This window comes from Schistocerca serialis, chromosome 12, assembly GCF_023864345.2.
Source record: "Schistocerca serialis cubense isolate TAMUIC-IGC-003099 chromosome 12, iqSchSeri2.2, whole genome shotgun sequence".
NCBI classification, from domain to species: domain Eukaryota; kingdom Metazoa; phylum Arthropoda; class Insecta; order Orthoptera; family Acrididae; genus Schistocerca; species Schistocerca serialis.
In genome coordinates this window covers 26,602,507-26,620,664 of record NC_064649.1, presented here as the reverse complement: position 1 = coordinate 26,620,664, position 18,158 = coordinate 26,602,507, and the positions used below count along the sequence as shown (strand labels likewise).

At 44.9% G+C, this 18,158-nt stretch overlaps 1 protein-coding gene and 1 pseudogene across 1 annotated transcript in view; one reads left to right on the top strand and one right to left on the bottom strand.

Moving 5' to 3' along the window:
- Window positions 1-18,158, bottom strand: part of LOC126428299 (peroxidase-like) — a 261,029-nt gene that overhangs the window by 9,317 nt on the left and 233,554 nt on the right. The window contains exons 11-13 of the mRNA XM_050090222.1: window positions 12,468-12,624; window positions 7,074-7,244; window positions 1,563-1,755 (exon numbers count right to left, since the gene is read on the bottom strand). Coding sequence (XP_049946179.1) covers window positions 1,563-1,755; window positions 7,074-7,244; window positions 12,468-12,624 — 521 coding nt within the window. The remainder of the gene's footprint in view (window positions 1-1,562; window positions 1,756-7,073; window positions 7,245-12,467; window positions 12,625-18,158) is intronic.
- Window positions 16,532-16,649, top strand: LOC126428658 (5S ribosomal RNA; annotated as a pseudogene).

The window sequence follows — 18,158 nt, the reverse complement described above, 5'->3', positions numbered from 1 at the left end:
GCAAAAAACCAACGTCATATTATGGATCCCGTTGTCCGATGCAACTTTTGTCCTACGAATATTTCAGCTCCTATCATATTTTCGGAGTTGTTCTAGGTGGCAGTAGTTAGTGACTGACCCTGTATTACGCAGAATACCGAGCAATGTCAGCAGAGTGGTTATCACACTGGACTGACATTCATGAGGCGTGACGGGAACGAAAATCAGTGGAGTAGGGGGGAATACCAGATGTACCGGTATGAAATAAGCGTTTTTTTGTGAAAATGAAACACTAATTTTGAATTGAAAAGTAAAAATATTTTATTCAAAGTACTGACCATTGCTTTCTATACGTTTTGACCACCTCTCTGGCAGTTTGTGGACACCACGCCAATAGAAATGTTCGTCTTTTGAAGCAAACTAATCAGCCACCCAATTTTCGATTTCTTCGTATGAATAGAAGTGTTCCTCAGCCAATGCGTGTCCCATTGATTAAAACAAATGGTAGTTGGAAGGGGCCAAGTCTGGTGAATACGGCGGGTGGGGTAGCAGCTCCCAGCCAAGTGTTTTGATTGTATCCTGAACCAGTTTTGCTTTGTGTGCAGGTCCAGTGTCGTGTAAAACAATTACTTTGCCATGTCTTCTGGCCCATTCTGGTCTTTTTTCAATCAATGCATAGTTCAGATTGATCATTTGTTGTCTATAGCGATTAGTATTCACAGTTTCACCGGGTTTTAGAAGCTCATGATACACCACACCTTTCTGACCCCACCAAACATAGAGAATTAATTGTCTTCTTGCCGAATAGATCTGGTTTTGCAGTCGATGTTGATGGTTTTCCCGGATTAATCCATCATTTTTCCCGCTTAGGATTCTTAAAATAAATCTATTTTCATCGCCAGTAACAATTCGATGCAAAATTGATTTTCTTTCATGTCTTTTAAGCAAAATTTGACAAGTGGTTTTTCGGTTTTCCATCTGTCTTTCATTTAATTCATGTGGCACTCATTTTCCACACTTTTAGATCTTTCCCATAGCTTTGAAACGGTCAGAAACTGTTTGTTGTGCAACATTTAGCATTGCTGACATTTGCTTCTGACTCAAAATATCATCTTCATCCAATATTGCTTGCAATTCGGCATCTTCGAACTTTTTTGGTGGTCTTCCTCGTTCTTCATTTCTTACATCAAAATCATTATTTCTGAACTGTTGAAACCATCTTTTGCATGTTGCTTCTGATAGAGCATGATCATCATATGCCTCGACAAGCATTCGATGCGACTCTGCACCACTTTTTTTTTTCAAATGAAAACAAAAACTTAATGCTTTCCGCAAAACATCACTTTCTGGTACAAAATTCGACATTGTTAACACGATGGAAACATATGATGTTGTTTGTTCCTTGACTTCATGTATACTAAATATCTTTGACAGATGTCATACCAACCAAACAAAATAAAAATTAAGGCTCGTTCACGTCGAGTGTTCCCTATCGACACATTTGTATCTTGAGGCTCATTTCGTAGCGGTACACCTGGTAGACCCGTTTTGTCCAGTAGGAGTTGGAATGTGTAGTGACGTACCTGGTGTGAATCCGGCGTGCTTGAAGTCGTAGAAGAAGCGGTCGCCCTGGCGCGTCCTCCGGAACTGCTCGGCCATGATGCAGACGAACGTGGGTCCGGCCAGCGCGCCCCGCACGTGCACCTCCAGAGAGCCGCCCACCGTCAGGTCCACGTCGTCCGGGTGCTCGTACAGCTTGGACAGCTTCTCCACGTTCTGAACACCACAAAGCCTCATTACAGTCCCTCATCTGAGAGCACCAAGAAGTGATCTGTTGGTTACAGTGGTGTACGTCAGTGCTCGGACTTCAAGACTGTCATGCTCTGTGTCCCTGAACTACAGGGTGGTCCATTGATCGTGACCGGGCCAAATATCTCGCGAAATAAGCATCAAACGAAGAAAACTACAAAGAACGAAACTCGTCTAGCTTGAAGGGGGGAAACCAGATGGCGCTATGGTTGGCTCGCTAGATGGCCATAGGTCAAACGGATATCAACTGCGTTTTTTTAAATAGGAACCCCCATTTTTATTACATATTCGTGTAGTACGTAAAGAAATATGTATGTTTTAGTTGGACCACTTTTTTCGCTTTGTGATAGATGGCGCTGTAATAGTCACAAACGTATAAGCACGTGGTATCATGTAACATTCCGCCAGTGCGGACGGTATTTGCTTCGTGATACATTACCCGTGTTAAAATGGACCGTTTACCAATTGCGGAAAAGGTCGATATCGTGTTGATGTATGGCTATTGTGATCAAAATGCCCAACGGCCGTGTGCTATGGATGCTGCTCGGTATCCTGGACGACATCATCCAAGTGTCAGGTGTGGTTCACCGCCAGACACCACGCTTGCTGGGTGGTAGCCTTTAAATCGGCCGCGGTCCGTTAGTATACGTCGGACCCGCGTGTCGCCACTGTCAGTGATTGCAGACCGAGCGCCGCCACACGGCAGGTCTAGTCTAGAGAGACTCCCTAGCACTCGCCCCAGTGGTACAGCCGACTTTGCTAGCGATGGTTCACTGTCTACATACGCTATCATTTGCCGAGACGACAGTTTAGCATAGCTTTCAGCTACGTCATTTCCTACGACCTAGCAAAGCGCCATATTCTTCAAGAATGTATTCTGAACTGATAATATTGTGAATCATGTACCGTCAAGAGCGACGTTCATCATTAACGGATTAAAGTTAAGTATGAGACTAGCTGCTGTCGCGGCTAATCCGCACATTGGCAGACAAATTGAGCGAAAATCAGGAATCTCAAAAATGTCGGTGTTGAGAATGCTACATCAACGTCGATTGCATCCGTGCCATATTTCTGTGCACCAGGAATTGCACGGCGACGACTTTGAACGTCGTGTACATTTCTGCCACTGGGCACAAGAGAAGTTACGGGACGATGACAGATTTTTTGCACGCGTTCTATTTAGCGACGAAGCGTCATTCACCAACAGAGGTAACGTAAACCGCATAATATGCACTACTGGGCAACGGAAAATCCACGATGGCTGCGACAAGTGGAACATCAGCGACCTTGGCGGGTTAATGTATGGCGCGGCAGTACGGGAGGAAGGATAATTGGCCCCCATTTTATCGACGGCAATCTAAATGGTGGAATGTATGCTGATATCCTACGTAATGTTCTACCGATGTTACTACAAGATGTTTCACTGCATGACAGAATGGCGATGTACTTCCAACATGATGGATGTCGGGCACATAGCTCGCGTGCGGTTGAAGCGGCATTGAAAAGCTTATTTCAAGACAGGTGGATTGGTCGTCGAAGCACCATACCGTGGCCCGCTCGTTCACCGGATCTGACGTCCCCGGTTTTCTTTCTGTGGGAAAGGTTGAAGGATATTCACTATCGTGATCCACCAACAACGCCTGACAACATGCGTCAGCTCATTGGCAATGCATGTGCGAACATTACGGAAGGCGAACTACTCGCTGTTGAGAGGAATGTCGTTACACGTATTGCCAAATGCAATGAGGTTGACGGATATCATTTTGATCATTTGGAACAACCGAAATAAAATGTTCAATCGTACCTACGTTCTGTATTTTAATTTAAAAAACCTGCCTGTTACCAACTGTTCGTCTAAAATTGTGAGCCGTATGTTTGTGACTATTACAGCGCCATCTATCACAAAGCGGAAAAAGTGGTCCAACTAAAACACTCATCTTTCTTTGCGTACTACACGAATATGTAATAAAAATGGGGGTTCCTGTTTAAAAAAACGGACTTAATATCAGTTTGACCTATGACAGCGCCAACCATAGCGTCATCTGGTTTCCCCCTTCAAGCTAGACAAGTTTCGTTCTTCCTAGTTTTTTCGTTTGGCGCTTATTTCGTGAGATATTTGGCCTCGTCACGATCCATGGACCACCCTGTATAGGGCCGCAATTATTCAGACAATAGAGGAGTCTAAATTGGATATTTTGATGATTATAGAATTGAAACTTTCACATCATAATACACTGAAGCGCCAAAGAAACTGGTATAGGGTTGCGTATTCAAGTACAGAGATATATAAACAGGCAGAATATGGCGCTTCGGTTGGCAACGCCTACATAAGTTAAGTGTCTGCTGTTCATTTTTGGAACACAAACTTCGAATAGCTTATAGACAGAAGTGATGACACTTTCTGCAGGACCTGACCATCATTTCGCAGGACAATGCTCAAGCACGTACAGTGCAAGCTGTTACTGATTTGTTTGACTGATGGGGCTGCTAACTGCTATACCACCTACTGCACTCCCCTGACTTAAGCCCTCGTGAGTTCAACTCGATTTCTAAACTGAAGGAAACACTTCACGGCATTCGATTCAGAACTGCTACAAATTCGTCGGACAATAGACCGCACCGCTCGAACTTTCAACACAATTGGCACTGCTAAGAGTATCGTACGACTTCCACATCTCTGGCAACGGGATATACACAATGCTGGTGACTACTTTGAAGGTCAGTAAAACTTTGAAACACGTATCTATTTTGTACAAACTGTAAATAAATAGTTGCCACTATTAGTTCCAACTCTCGTATAAAACAGACCAAAATTTCAACGTACCGTGCAGCATTCATTGTCGTTCCCTTAGGTAGAAATTCCTTGTTGATACTGCCTCGACTATCGAAAAAGGTGTTGAGCATCGTTTTGATGCGTGATTTTTTCGGCTCTGACCTTTGACGTAGATCCCCATTCCATGCTTTGACGTTTCGTTTCAGGGTCGTACCGTAGACACCAGATTTCATCCTCAGTGACAATACGGTTCAAGAAATTGGTTATCGCATCCACCGTTTCGACAAAATCCTGTGAAGCCTATAAACGTGGCTGCTTCTGATCGTCAGTCAAGTGATGTTGCCCAAGACGACAACACATTTTCCTCTTCCCTAACTCCTGGGTAAGGATTTGCCGCACAGATACACGGTTCGTTTGCAGTTCATCCACCATTATGCGCACAGTTAATCGAAGGTCGTTCGTGATTAATGTCCTCACTTTTTCAATGTTTTCGTCACTGACTGCGGTCACCGCTCGTCCGCTACGGGGATTATCAGAAAAACTTTTCCGGCGTCCGCGAAAACTGGCGAACCACTGGTACACACACTTCATGGACAGTGCTTCATCCCCATAAACACGTACCAGCATTGCACGCGTTTCTTTCGGTGTCTTGCCAAGCTTAAACAAAACTTTAAATTGATCCTTTGTCGTTCGTTTTCCTGTTCTCAAATCAGAACTATCGCACTAAACAAGCACTTGGTCCAACACGTCTAACACGGAACACTCATGATGCTCAATTGAACTACGGTAGTCCGCAGCTCGTGGTCGTGCGGTAGCGTTCTCGCTTCCCGCGGCCGGGTTCCCGGGTTCGATTCCCGGCGGGGTCAGGGATTTTCTCTGCCTCGTGATGGCTGGGTGTTGTGTGATGTCCTTAGGTTAGTTAGGTTTAAGTAGTTCTAAGTTCTAGGGGACTGATGACCATAGATGTTAAGTCCCATAGTGCTCAGAGGAATTTTTTGAACTACGGTAGGCACTGGTTGTCAACACCGGCCCTTACGCAGGTGCAGCGTTGTGAGTCGCCAGTGTGGCCTGATCGACCATTCTGACTTCATTCACCGAACTTTATTGTCAGAAGTTGTATATATGTAAAATATTGTTGCAAGAGTTTCCTGTTGTTTTTGACAGATGCAAAATTTGTTCATGAATAACGGAAACATGTTTTATATAATCTTCACGAAGTGCTGAAGCGATGTGTGATATGTTTTTGTTGTGCGGATTTTTAACGGTACCTCTTTGTTGAGCAAATTGTATTTTCTCTGACTATATAGCAAATCTGTATTTTTTTCTTTATTTGTACTGCAATATCCCTTGCTTTCACTTTTACAAATTAACTCTTTTCCAGTAGAACCTGAATTCAACATTGACAATTTCAGTTTTGCTATAAATACTGTTTATACTTATGTAACAGACATGAAGGTGAGTATGCACAACAAAAATGTTCCGTAGGTTACCCGGCTCTTTATACATTCTCACTCAGTATCCAGATGATTCATCGCTTCCAGCTTTTAGACGAGTCTAATAAGACACTGGTCGCGCAAGTAAATAAAGCGTTAGTTGTGAGGTAACGCCCGACTGGTATGCAACACACCCAACATGCAAGTAACGCAGGTGCGATGTTAACTCACCAAAGCTACTAGGAGAAGTACCGCAGTATACACTTATGATAGTCTACGGTAGCCTGTGGTAGTTTTACAGCTCTAGTCTACATGTTACGACACATCTGCTTCGTATTGGTGCTTTTTACAGCTACGCCACAGCGCGTGGTACGAATCAAAACTTGGACAGGCGCTCTATTTACTGGTGTGTCGCGATAAATACAAGCTAGTAAGGGGCCAATGCTGTAGAATAGTGTTTGTAACACCGAACTGGGATTTCACCCGGACCTGATCACTTATTTGTTTACAAATGCTTCAGTTGTTTAGTAGTATTGGGTTGATGGAAGAGATGGAGAAGATCCAACGGAGAGCAGCGCGCTTCGTTACAGAATCATTTAGTAATCGCGAAAGCGTTACGGAGATGATAGATAAACTCCAGTGGAAGACTCTGCAAGAGAGACGCTCAGTAGCTCGGTACGGGCTTTTGTTAAAGTTTCGAGAACATACCTTCACCGAGGAGTCAAGCAGTATATTGCTTCCTCCTACGTATATCTCGCGAAGAGACCATGAGGATAACATCAGAGAGATTAGAGCCCACACGGAGGGATACCGACAGTCCTTCTTTCCACGAACTATACGAGACTGGAATAGATGGGAGAACCGATAGAGGTACTCGAAGTACCCTCCGCCACCCACCGTCAGGCGGCTTGCGGAGTATGGATATAGATGTAGATACTATGTCATCTGGCTGTAATTCCGAGACATCACAGATTGGTCTTTACGGCGGAAAGAATTCAAGAGTAACTGTACGGAAGGAGTCAGGAAGTGGTGAGGGGCTGGTGCTAGATGTGGGGAACTGCCAGCCCGCGGTCGCTCACCTCTGCGCTGATGACGTCGAGGAAGTCCTCCCAGGAGTGCGCCTTGCGCAGCGAGCAGTGGTGGCGCGCCTCGTTGTAGGAGGCCAGCCCGTGGTCCCGCCCACGCTGGATGTCGATGGCCCGCAAGTCCTGACCCAGGGGCTTGCCGTTACGGAACAGGTACCACGTGATCTGCAAAACAGGGCACGCCGAGCTGCTATCACAAGCGGGACGGGGGTCGCGTCACGGACCGGTATAGCGCTCACCGTTCCGCACTCGACTGGAAAAAACAATGAAATTGTCGTGTGGCACTGTTGGCCGCCGCGTTGCAAGTCTTATTTCAGGTGACGATACATTGGGCGACTTGCATGTCGGTGATGATGAGGCGATGATGAGGACAACGCAACACCCTCTCCACGGGCGGGGGAAATCTCCAACTGTGCCGGGAATCGAACCCGAGTCCGCGCCCGGTAGCAGAATGGTCAGCGCGACAGACTGTCAATCCTAAGGGCCCGGATTGGATTCCCGGCTGGGTCGGAGATTTTCTCTGCTCAGGGACTAGGTGTTGTCCTGATCATCATCATCTCATCCCCATCGATGCACAAGTAGCCGAAGTGGCGTCAAGTCGAAAGACTTGACCCGACGGGAGGCCCTAGTCACACGACATTTGCATTTATCGAACCCGAGCCCGCTGAATAGTAGGCAAGCACGGTACCACTCACAAGGGGAAGGCCTCAGACACCGCCAACCGATTCAGCTCAAATTTGACAGGTCGCTTGTGTACAACCTAAAACGAAGGAATCTAAGATATTTTGGGTCAACACCCCCGAAATTTTCAGAAAATCCCCCCTAAAGGTTATGACGAGCAATCGACTCAAAACTGGCGGAATCGATAGATAATTGTAAATAGAGCATTGTTCATCTTCAGGTACAGGGTCCGAAAATGCATACCTTTCCAAAAATCGAGGTAAGAAACTTTTACAACTGCCGCTTCTGTACCCACATGGTCAACGCTTTTCGCCGACAGCACCGATAGCGCAACGGCCAAGGTAACCGGCTGGGGCTTGGAGAACCCGGGTTCGAATCTCGAAGAAACCTAGCGGATGTTATTCTTTTCGTTTGTATTTTTCCATATCTCACTTAATAGGGATAGGAGGGTTAATAAGGTAAGTATTATTATCATTCCTTATTGATTTACTTACGTTATTAGCCCTCCTATCCCTATTAATTGAGATATGGAAAAATACAAACGAAAAGAATAACATCCGCTACGTTTCTTCGAGATTCCAACGCGGGTTTTCCAATTCCCAGCCAATTACCTTGGCTATTGCGCTATCGGCGCTGTCGGCGAAAGGCGTTTACCGTAGGGCACAGAAGCGGCAGTTGTAAAAGTTTCTTTCCTCGATTTCTGGAAAATTTTGCGTTTGCGGACCCTATACCTGATGATGAAAAGTGCTCTATTTACAATTATCTACCGATCCCGCCAATTTTGAGTCGATTGCTCGTCATAACCTTTAGGAGTGATTTTCTCAAAATTCCAGGAGTGTTGACACAAAATAACTTAGAGTCCTTCGTTCTAGGTTGTACACAAGCGACGTGCCAAATTTGAGTCGAATCGGTTGGCCGTGTCTGAGGCCTTCCCCTTGTCAGCTAAGGAGGCGGACGACTCGACTGGAGACAAGTAGCTGTACGAATATTATGAGCATGGTATGCCAGTTGTAAAGAAAGAACGCAAGGCTAAAAGGAATATTCCAAGTGAGGATTTTAGAATCGTAAGTATGATTTATAATGGAGCAGAAGTTCTACCAAGTGGGATAAATTGAAGACCTCGCGGAAAACTGGCAAAAAGCATTGAAGAGGAACTATGGATCTGGAAAGGGGAACCATACAAGAGATCCAATTGGACTCTTGATAATTACAGGTGAGGGATACATTAAAAGAAGAACAGTCGCTCGAGTCTCGGTCCGGCACACAGTTTTAATCTGCCAAGAAGTTTCATATCAACGCACACTCCGCTGCAGAGTGAGTCTCATTCTGGAAACATCCCCCAGGCTGTGGCTAAGCCATGTCTCCGCAATATCCTTTCTTCCAGGAGTACTAGTTCTGCAAGGTTCGCAGGAGAGCTTCTGTGAAGTTTGGAAAGTAGGAGACGAGGTACTGGCGGAAGTAAAGATGTGAGGACGGGGCGTGAGTCGTGGTTGGGTAGCTCAGTTGGTAGAGACCTTGTCCGCAAAAGGCAAAGGTTCCGAGTTCGAGTCTCGGTCCGGCACACAGTTTCAATCTGCAAGGAAGTTTCATATCAGCGCACACTCCGCTGCAGAATGAAAATCTCATTCTGGAGTAGTTTTTATCGTTTTCGTTGACTTAGAGAGCGCCTTTCATAGAGTACAGTAGAATACATTAGTGGAAATTCGGAGAAAGACTGGAAAGATAGAAGACTGATTAAGAATCTATACTTACAGCAGAAAATATGAGAACAGGTTGGGAATGAGATGACAGAGGAAAGCACAATTGGAAGAGGGGCGAGGCAAGGTTGCTGTCCCTCCCCAGTACTGTGTAACATATATTTCGAGCATATTATTGATAAATGTTTGAAACGAAAAAGAGAAATGCGGGTTTGGTAGGAGGATAGAATGTATACGATTTGTGGATGATACTATGTTATTCGTAAAGAGCGAAAGAATTATGACTGGAATGTTAAAAGAATGAAATTAGACTTGCGAAGAATTCGCAATGAGAATTAATAAGAAGAAGATAGATTGTCTGGTGATAAGTGCACCAAAAGTAAGAACAACTTTAAAGTTAGACCTGGACATACAGACCAAGCTATTGCTTTCAGATATCTGGGAAGCACAGTTACAGAAGACATGAGATGCAACAAGGAGGTGAAAACGCGTATAGCAATTCTCACACGGAGGCGTTTGATAAGAAAAGAAGGTTTCCAGGTGGGTGCATGGACAGGGACGTGAGGGAGAGACTGGCGAAGTGCTTTATATGGAACGTGGCACTGTATGGAGGTGAGACATGGATGCTGAGGAACGAGGAAGAAAGAAGAATAGAAACATTTGAGATGTGGATTTGGAGGAGGATGGAAGAAGTGAAATGAGTAGACAGTGGAAATGAGGGGGTGTTGAGAAGAGTGGGGGAAAGGAAGAGACAGATATTTTTAAGGTAATCAGGAATAGAAAACACAACGGGCTGGGACACTTGTTTACTGATGGATGCTATGGAAGGGTGAATGAAAGAAGGAGAAGACGCAGAAAATACCAGATGGTGGATAGTATAAACATAGGAAACAATTACGAGAAAACGAAGAGGGTAGCAAATGACAGGACTACATAGAGCTACATCCTCTGCCCTCAGGCAGAACTCGGAGGATGATGATTATAGAAAGCAAGACTGAAGCAACGTATTGTGAGTTAAAATAATTTATTCAGGCAGTTAAAGGGAGCCAAACATTAATTGCGATTGGGTAATGGAATTCTGTAGTTGCAAGGGGAAGAGATAGAAAAATTGTTTATGAATATGGACTTGATGAAAGGAATGAAAGGGGAAGCCAACTGCTAGGATTTTGCACAGAGCAGAGTTTAATAACTGCTAACATTCAGTTCAAGAATAGTGAAGGAAAGGGGACCAGCAGACATCAGAAGGTTTCAGATAGTTTAAGTAATCGTAAGACAGAGATTTCAAACTAGATTTTATATTGCAAAACATTTCCACGGTCACATGTGGACTCTATAATTTATTGGTTATGACCTGCAGACTAAAACCGAAGAAATTGCAAAAAGGTAGGAAATTATGGAGATGGGGCTTGGATGAATTGAAAAACCAGAATTTATTGTGTCTTTCAAAAGGAACATTCGACAACGATTGAATCAAACATCGCAATGGAATAGAAGACGAATGGGTTTCTTTCAGGAGTGAAATAGTGAAGGCCGTAAGGGATCGAATAAAGAAGAAGACAAGATCAAGTGAAATTCGTGGTGACACACGAGTTATTGGATTTAACTGAGGAAAGGAGCAAATATGAAAATGCAAAAAATGATACAGGAAAAATGAGATTGAGGGAAAGTGCCAAACGCAAAACAAAAATGGCTAGAGGATAAATGTAAGGCTGTAGCAGCATGCATGAATAGACAGATAGATGCGGGTTACTGAAAAATTCAGACAAATTTTGAGAAAGAGAAGCAGGTGTATAAAAATCAAGAGCTCAGGAAGCAAGCGAGTTCTAAGAAACAGAGAACCAAAGACTGAAAGTCGGAACAAATGTGTAGAATCACTGTACAAACAAAAAGAAGTTGCAAAAAAAATTATGAAGAAGGAAGAGGAAGTAGATGAATGTCACATGAGGGACAGGATACTGCGAGGAGGATTTTGTCAGAGCACTGGAAGGCGTAGTCGAAACAGAGCACTTGGAGTAAACGACTTTCCCTTAGAACTACTGACAACATTGGTAAATACAACAACGACAAGGCTGCTCTGATTGGCACACAAGGTATATGAGAAGAGTAAACTATTTCCGGATTCTTATAAGTATGCGACAACCCCATTTCCAAACGAGGCAGATTCTGAGTGGTAGGAATATTACCGAACTATGAATTTAATAAGTCAGGGTTGTAAAATATTGACACGAATTCTTTACAGAAGAATGGGAAAACTAGTAGAAATCAATTTGGATTCCGGAGAAGTATAGGATCACCTGAGGCAGTACTGACCCTAGCACTTATCTTAGAAGGCAGGTTAAGAAAAGGCAAATCTACATTTATAGCAGTTGTCGACTAATGAAAATGTTGACTAAGACACTCTATTTGAAGTTCTGAAGGCAGTGGTGGTAAAATACAGGAAGAGAAAGGCTATTTGCAACTTATGCAGAAACGAGACAGTAGTTGCAAGAGTCGAGGGGCATCAAAGGAGAGCTATAGTTGAGAAGGAAGTGAGACACGGTTGTAGCATATCACTGACGTCATTTGGTGTGCACCTTGAGCAAACAGTAAAGGAAACCAAGGAGAGATTTGGAGAGGATATTAAAGTTGAGGGGGAAGAAATAAAAGACCTATGATGTTTTCCGTTGATGTTGTTGTGATGTCGGAGACGCAATTAACGTCAAAGATCAGCTGAGCAGACTGCCTTAAAATAAAGAAAACTAATCTTAAAATTAAACTGTGTGTGTGTGTGTGTGTGTGTGTGTGTGTGTGTGTGAATGAGGGAGAGAGAGAGGGAAATGGGGAGAGAGAGAGAGAGAGAGAGAGAGAGGGAAATGGGGAGAGGTGGGTTGAGAGAGAGAGAGAGAGAGAGAGAGGGGGGGGGGGGGAGGAAGGGAGAGGGAGGGAGAGGGTGAGAGAGGGAGGGTGAGAGACAGAGACAGAGAGAAGGGGGTGAGAGAGAGGGGGGTAATGTGAACGTGCTGCTACGCACCTCCTTGGTGAAGTACTGATCGACGTTCTCCTGCGGCTGGGAGCTGAGTCCTCGCACCAGGTCGTCAAAGTTGTCGCCCTGCTCGATGATCTCGGGCCGGTTGAAGTGGTCGCTCAGCCTCAGGGCCGAGAAGCTGTCCCTGTGCTCCGTCACCAGGCTGACACACACAACGAACAGTGCAGCCGTTAGGTTACACAGCGACACACCAAGGAGGAATTACATACACGCTATTTACTTTTAATCTGTCATGTGCAGTCTGAAACAGAGAATACGTTGCTCACAAAACGATCTATGTTGTTGTGGTCTTCATTCCGAAGACTGGTTTGATGCAGATCTCCATGCTAGCCTCTCCATGTCCGACTAACTACTGCATCCCCACATCCTTTTGAATCTGCTTACTGTGTTCATCTCTCGGTCTCCTATTTTTATTCCCCTCCTTTTCCTCTAATAATAATTATTGGTCCCTTGATGTGGCAGACTGTGCCTGATCAACTGATCCCTTCTTGTGGTCAGGCTGTCTCACAAATTTCTCTTCCCCCCATTTCTGTTCAGCATTTACTAATTACATAGGTTATCCGTCCATCTACTCTTCATCATTTTTCTGTAGCACCACATTTCAAAAGCTTCTCTTCTCTTCTTGTCTAAACGGTTTGTCGTCCATGTTTCTGACACTAACACTTAAATCTATTTTCGACGTTAACAAATTTCTCTTCTTCAGAAAAGTCTTTCTTGCCAATGTCAGTCTACATTTTGTTTCATCTCTACTCCGGCTGTCATCAGTTATTTTGCTGCCCAAATAGAAAAACCTGTCTACTACTTTGTGCGTCTTGTTTGCTACTTTAATTTCTTCAGAATCACCTCACGTAATACAATCACATTCCATTGTCCATGTTTTGCTTTTGTTCATTTTATATCCTCCTTTAGAGACACTGTCCATTCTGTTCAACAGCTCTCCCAAATCCTTTGTTGTCTCTGACAGAATTACAGTGTTATTGACAAACCTCAAAAAATTTTTTTTCTTCTCCACGAACTTTAATTCCTACTCCAAATTTTTCTTTTGTTTTCTTTACTGCTTGCTCAATGTACAGACTGAATAACATTGGGGATAGGCCACAACCCTGTCTCACTTCCTTCTATACCACAGCTTTACTTTCGTACTCCTCGACTCTTACAACTGCCATCTGGTTTCTATAAAAGTTGTAAATAATCTTTCGCTCCCTGCATGTAACCCGTGCTACTTTCATAATTTCGAAGAGCGTTTCTGTCTACTTCATCAAAAAGCTTTTTGTAAGTCTACCAGTGCTAGAAAGTAGGTTTGCCTTTCCTTAATCTATGTTCTAAGATAAGCCGTAGGGTCAGTATTGCCTCGTGTGTTCCTACATTTCTCCAGAATCCAAACTGATCTGCCCTGAGGGGCCTTCTAGCAGCTTTTCCATTCTTCTGTAAAGAAATTGTGTTAGTATTTTGTAGTATTTTGGAGCCTTGATCTATTAAGCTGATAGTTCAGTAATATTCACACGTGTCACTACCTGATTTCTTTGGAACTGGATTTGTATCCTTTTTGAAGTCTGAGGCTGTATCATCTGTCTCATATATCTGACACACCAGATGCAAGAGCTTTTTCGTGGCTGGCTCTCCCACGGCTATGAGTAGTTCAGTTGGAATGTTGCCTCATTCTGGAGCTTTGTTTCGACTTAGGTCTTCGAGCGCTCTGTCAAATTCCTGTCGCAGTATCATGTCTCCCATGTCATTTTCACCAAGAGCCTCATCCATTTCTGTAATATTTCTTTCAAGTACATCTTCCTTATGTAAACCCTCTATATACTCCTTCCATCTTTCTGCTTTCTCTGCTCTTAGTATTCATACAGGTGGTTCTCTTTTCTCCAAGACCCCTTTAATTTTCCTGTTGGCGTTATCTATCTTTCTCCTGGCGACATATGCTTCTAAATCCTTACGTTCGTCCTCTAGGCACTTCCGCTAGCCATTTGCATTCCACCCATTCGGTGGAGTATTTCGTCATCGTTAGTACAGCAACGAACCATCTAAAGTCGGATGAATTTTCTGCTCTTCCCGACGTAGTAACGCGAAGTATACCGCAAACACCTCTGAAGTCGGGGTATGATTTGTCGAGCCATATAGCGCTATCTACGCTTGCCATGCTATAGAGGGCTATGCATGGCATCCATAAAGTACCAGTGTCGTTTCATAAACCATAACATGGAAATTATTAGTGACAGAAAATAGTGATTTGCTGTAAAACACTGAGCCGCTCTCAAAGTTTTTTCTTGGAACTACGTTGCTCAACAAAAGGTTGGAATACTGTCGTGAAATGTAGACTTCGATACTAGAGGTCTTATTGACGTACGCATTTCATGCATTGTTCAGTTAGCCGGCCGGTGTGGCCGAGCGGTTCTTGGCGCTTCAGGCTGGAACCGCGCGACCGCTGCTGTCGCAGGTTCGAATCCTGCCTCGGGCATGGATGTGTGTGATGTCTTTAGGTTGGTTAGGTTTAAGTAGTTCTAAGTTCTAGGGGACTGATGATCTGATATGTTAAGTCCCATAATGCTCAGAGCCATTTTTGAACCATTTTGAACCATTACTACTGGCATGATTTGTGGCCGTTTCCTATTCATGTAAACACACCGCTGCCGCAGCGGCACGCCGCGAGCGGTTCAGTATCGACAACAGCTTCATTCAGTTTGTGTTCAGCATTGCAGTAACACGACACGTAGAGGCATACAATACTTTGACGGAGTCAGGATAGTGCCTTTACTTTCAGCAAGATGTTGCTGGTCGGTTATGTGTCACTCAAAGTGGTGTGTCTAAGCTGTGAAGAAAGTGAAGAGAGATGGGAAATGTGAATGATAGACCTCGCAGTGGTCGTCCTCATACGACGACACCAATGCGAGATCGTTTCCTCCAGCTGTTGGCTCGCAGGCGCCCAACATCAGCTGCCAGAAATATTGGAAATGACTCCTCCCAGGCAACAGGAATTCGTATCTCAGATCAAACAGCACGTAGCAGATTGCATTAGGGTGGTTGCAGCCTACCAATGAGAAGTTTTGCAGTGAACCAACATAACCGGCGCGATCTAGGACCTTCGCTTTTGCACATCAACATTGGACCATTGGAGAATGAAACAGTGTCACGTTTGCTGACGAGACCAGGATTGGTTTGCGACCGGACACTACACGGGTTAGAGTTTGGAGAACGCCGATACGTCCAGCAAGTCCACCCGTTTCCCGGCGCAAGTATAATTTTCTGTGCGGGAGTAATTACGGGACGTTGGACCTCTCTAATTCCCATCTACGCCAATTTGACAGGTTCCAGATACCTCCAAGGGGTCCTACAAATTACTGTAAGGTCCTGCAGACCCGTGAAGTCGGTGACAATTTCATCCTAGTCGATGACTATGGAAGACCGCACTGTACTCTAACAATGTCTCAGTATCTTCAATGAGGCAACATCAACCGAATGCATTGGGCAGCACAGTCCCCAGATATCAATGCAATTGAGCATGCATGGAATCTGTTGAAGGTGGCCACTTCACAGCGTCCAAATCCACCCATCTTCCGGACCTCACTGAAGCTGCCATTGAGGAATGGGACTCCATATCCCAAGATAAACTTGACGATCCCATCCAGAGCATGCCTCGCAGAGTGAGAGAAACCATTCGTGTGTGCGAAGGACACACACTACTAAAGACTGATACTCATCGTCATGAGACAAAAATTTTCACTGTTTTTGTTTTAAAGATGTACACTAAGGATCTTCTTTGTTTTCTACTGATTTTTTATAACTAACATAAATCATTGTTGTTTTCAGAATAAACACTTTTAATTTTGTTAATAACGTATTGTATAAACCTCAGTGGGTGTAGGAAGGCATTGTAGTAAACTCTATGATATTCCGAACTTTTTTTGAGGTGTATATGTTGCAGCTTCGACTTAGCTGCATCAAAATGTCGGCAGACTAGGAGAAGGTGCAGTGTCTCGTCCGGTATGCAGAAATCAAATATGTGACAACAGTACCGCGAAATTATCAACGCCAGTACTGGAGAAAAAGCCAACGGCCTTGCCGCAGTGGTAACACCGGTTCCCGTCAGATCACCGAAGTTAAGCGCTGTCAGGCTGGGCTAGCACTTGGATGGGTGACCATCTGGTCTGCCGAGTGCTGTTAGCAAGCAGGGTGCACTCAGCCCTTGTGACCCAAACTGAGGAGCTACTTGCCTGGGAAGTTTCCGGTCTCGGAAACTGACATACGGGCAGGAGAGCAGTGTGCTGACCACATGCCCCTCCATATCCGCATCCAATGACGCTTGTGGGCTGAGGATGACACGGCGGCCGGTCGATACCTTTGGGCCTTCATGGCCTGTCGGGAGGAGTTAGTACTGGAGAAAAGCGCTGGCAGAAACAAGCATAATGAGAGAGATCAGAAATATGAAAGAGACAGGCAGTGTCAGAGACCTTCCTCGAAGGCCAGCCGGGGTGGCCGAGCGGTTCTAGGCGCTACAGTCTGGAACCGCGCGACCACTACGATCGCAGGTTCGAATCCTACCTCGGGTATGGATGTGTGTGATGTCGTTAGGTTAGTTAGGTTTAAGTAGTTCTAAGTTCTAGGGGACTGATGACCTCAGAAGTTAAGTCCCATAGTGCTCAGAGCCATTTCAACCATTTTTGAACCTTCCTCGAAGTGGACGTCCACCTGTGTCTCAAGCACGTGTTGACAGAAGAGTACAGTGTGCACGTCATTGTAGCCCCCAGAAGTCAATTTGTTGAGAGGTGGACTGTTCGCGATGGCCCAATCCCACGCCATTTGTGGAGTTACGTCAGGGATTGCGAGTACAGAACACCAGTAAATGACCCTTTGTGCGCGAATCAACGAGGCAATGAGAAATGTTAATGCTGCTGTGGTGCCTTGGTGCTCTGCGAGTGACGGGTGGGTTTCACCCTGAAATTCTGACACAACAGAAAGAAAAAAAAAACTTTCAGAACTGATAATCGTTTTGCAACGAACCACGATGCCGTATCTAAATACACTCATGCTCATAAATTAAGGATAATTGCGGAATATGGTGCCACACAACGTGGCACTACACAAAACTGGCGCTAACAGCATTGCCACATAGGGAACACACACGACACAGATCTGTAAGTCCACGATACTGATGATAAGTTGTGAAAACCGTCCCGAAACACATGTGCTGCAAAATGCCATTGCTTCCTGAGCATGTACCCCGACATCAACATGGGGACACAGGCCGCACAACGGGTTGGCATACTCTGGATCAGGTGGTCGAGCAGCTGCTGGGGTATAGCCTCCCATTCTTGCACCAGTGCCTGTCGGAGCTCCTCAAGTGTAGTAGGGGTTTGAAGACGTGCAGCGATACGTCGGCCGATAGCATCCCAAACATGCTCGATGGGGTTTAGGTCTGGAGAACAGGCAGGCCACTCCATTCGCCTGATATCTTCTGTTTCAAGGTACTCCTCCACGATGGCAGCTCGGTCGGGCCGTGCGTTATCATCCATCAGGAGGAAGGTGGGACCCACTGCACCCCTGAAAAGGCGGACGTACTGGTGCAAAATGACGTCCCGATACACCTGACGTGTTACAGTTCCTCTGTGGTTGGCTCCGAGCACTATGGGACTGTAGCGCCATTTTCAACGCACAGTCACCATTAGCACGTCTGAA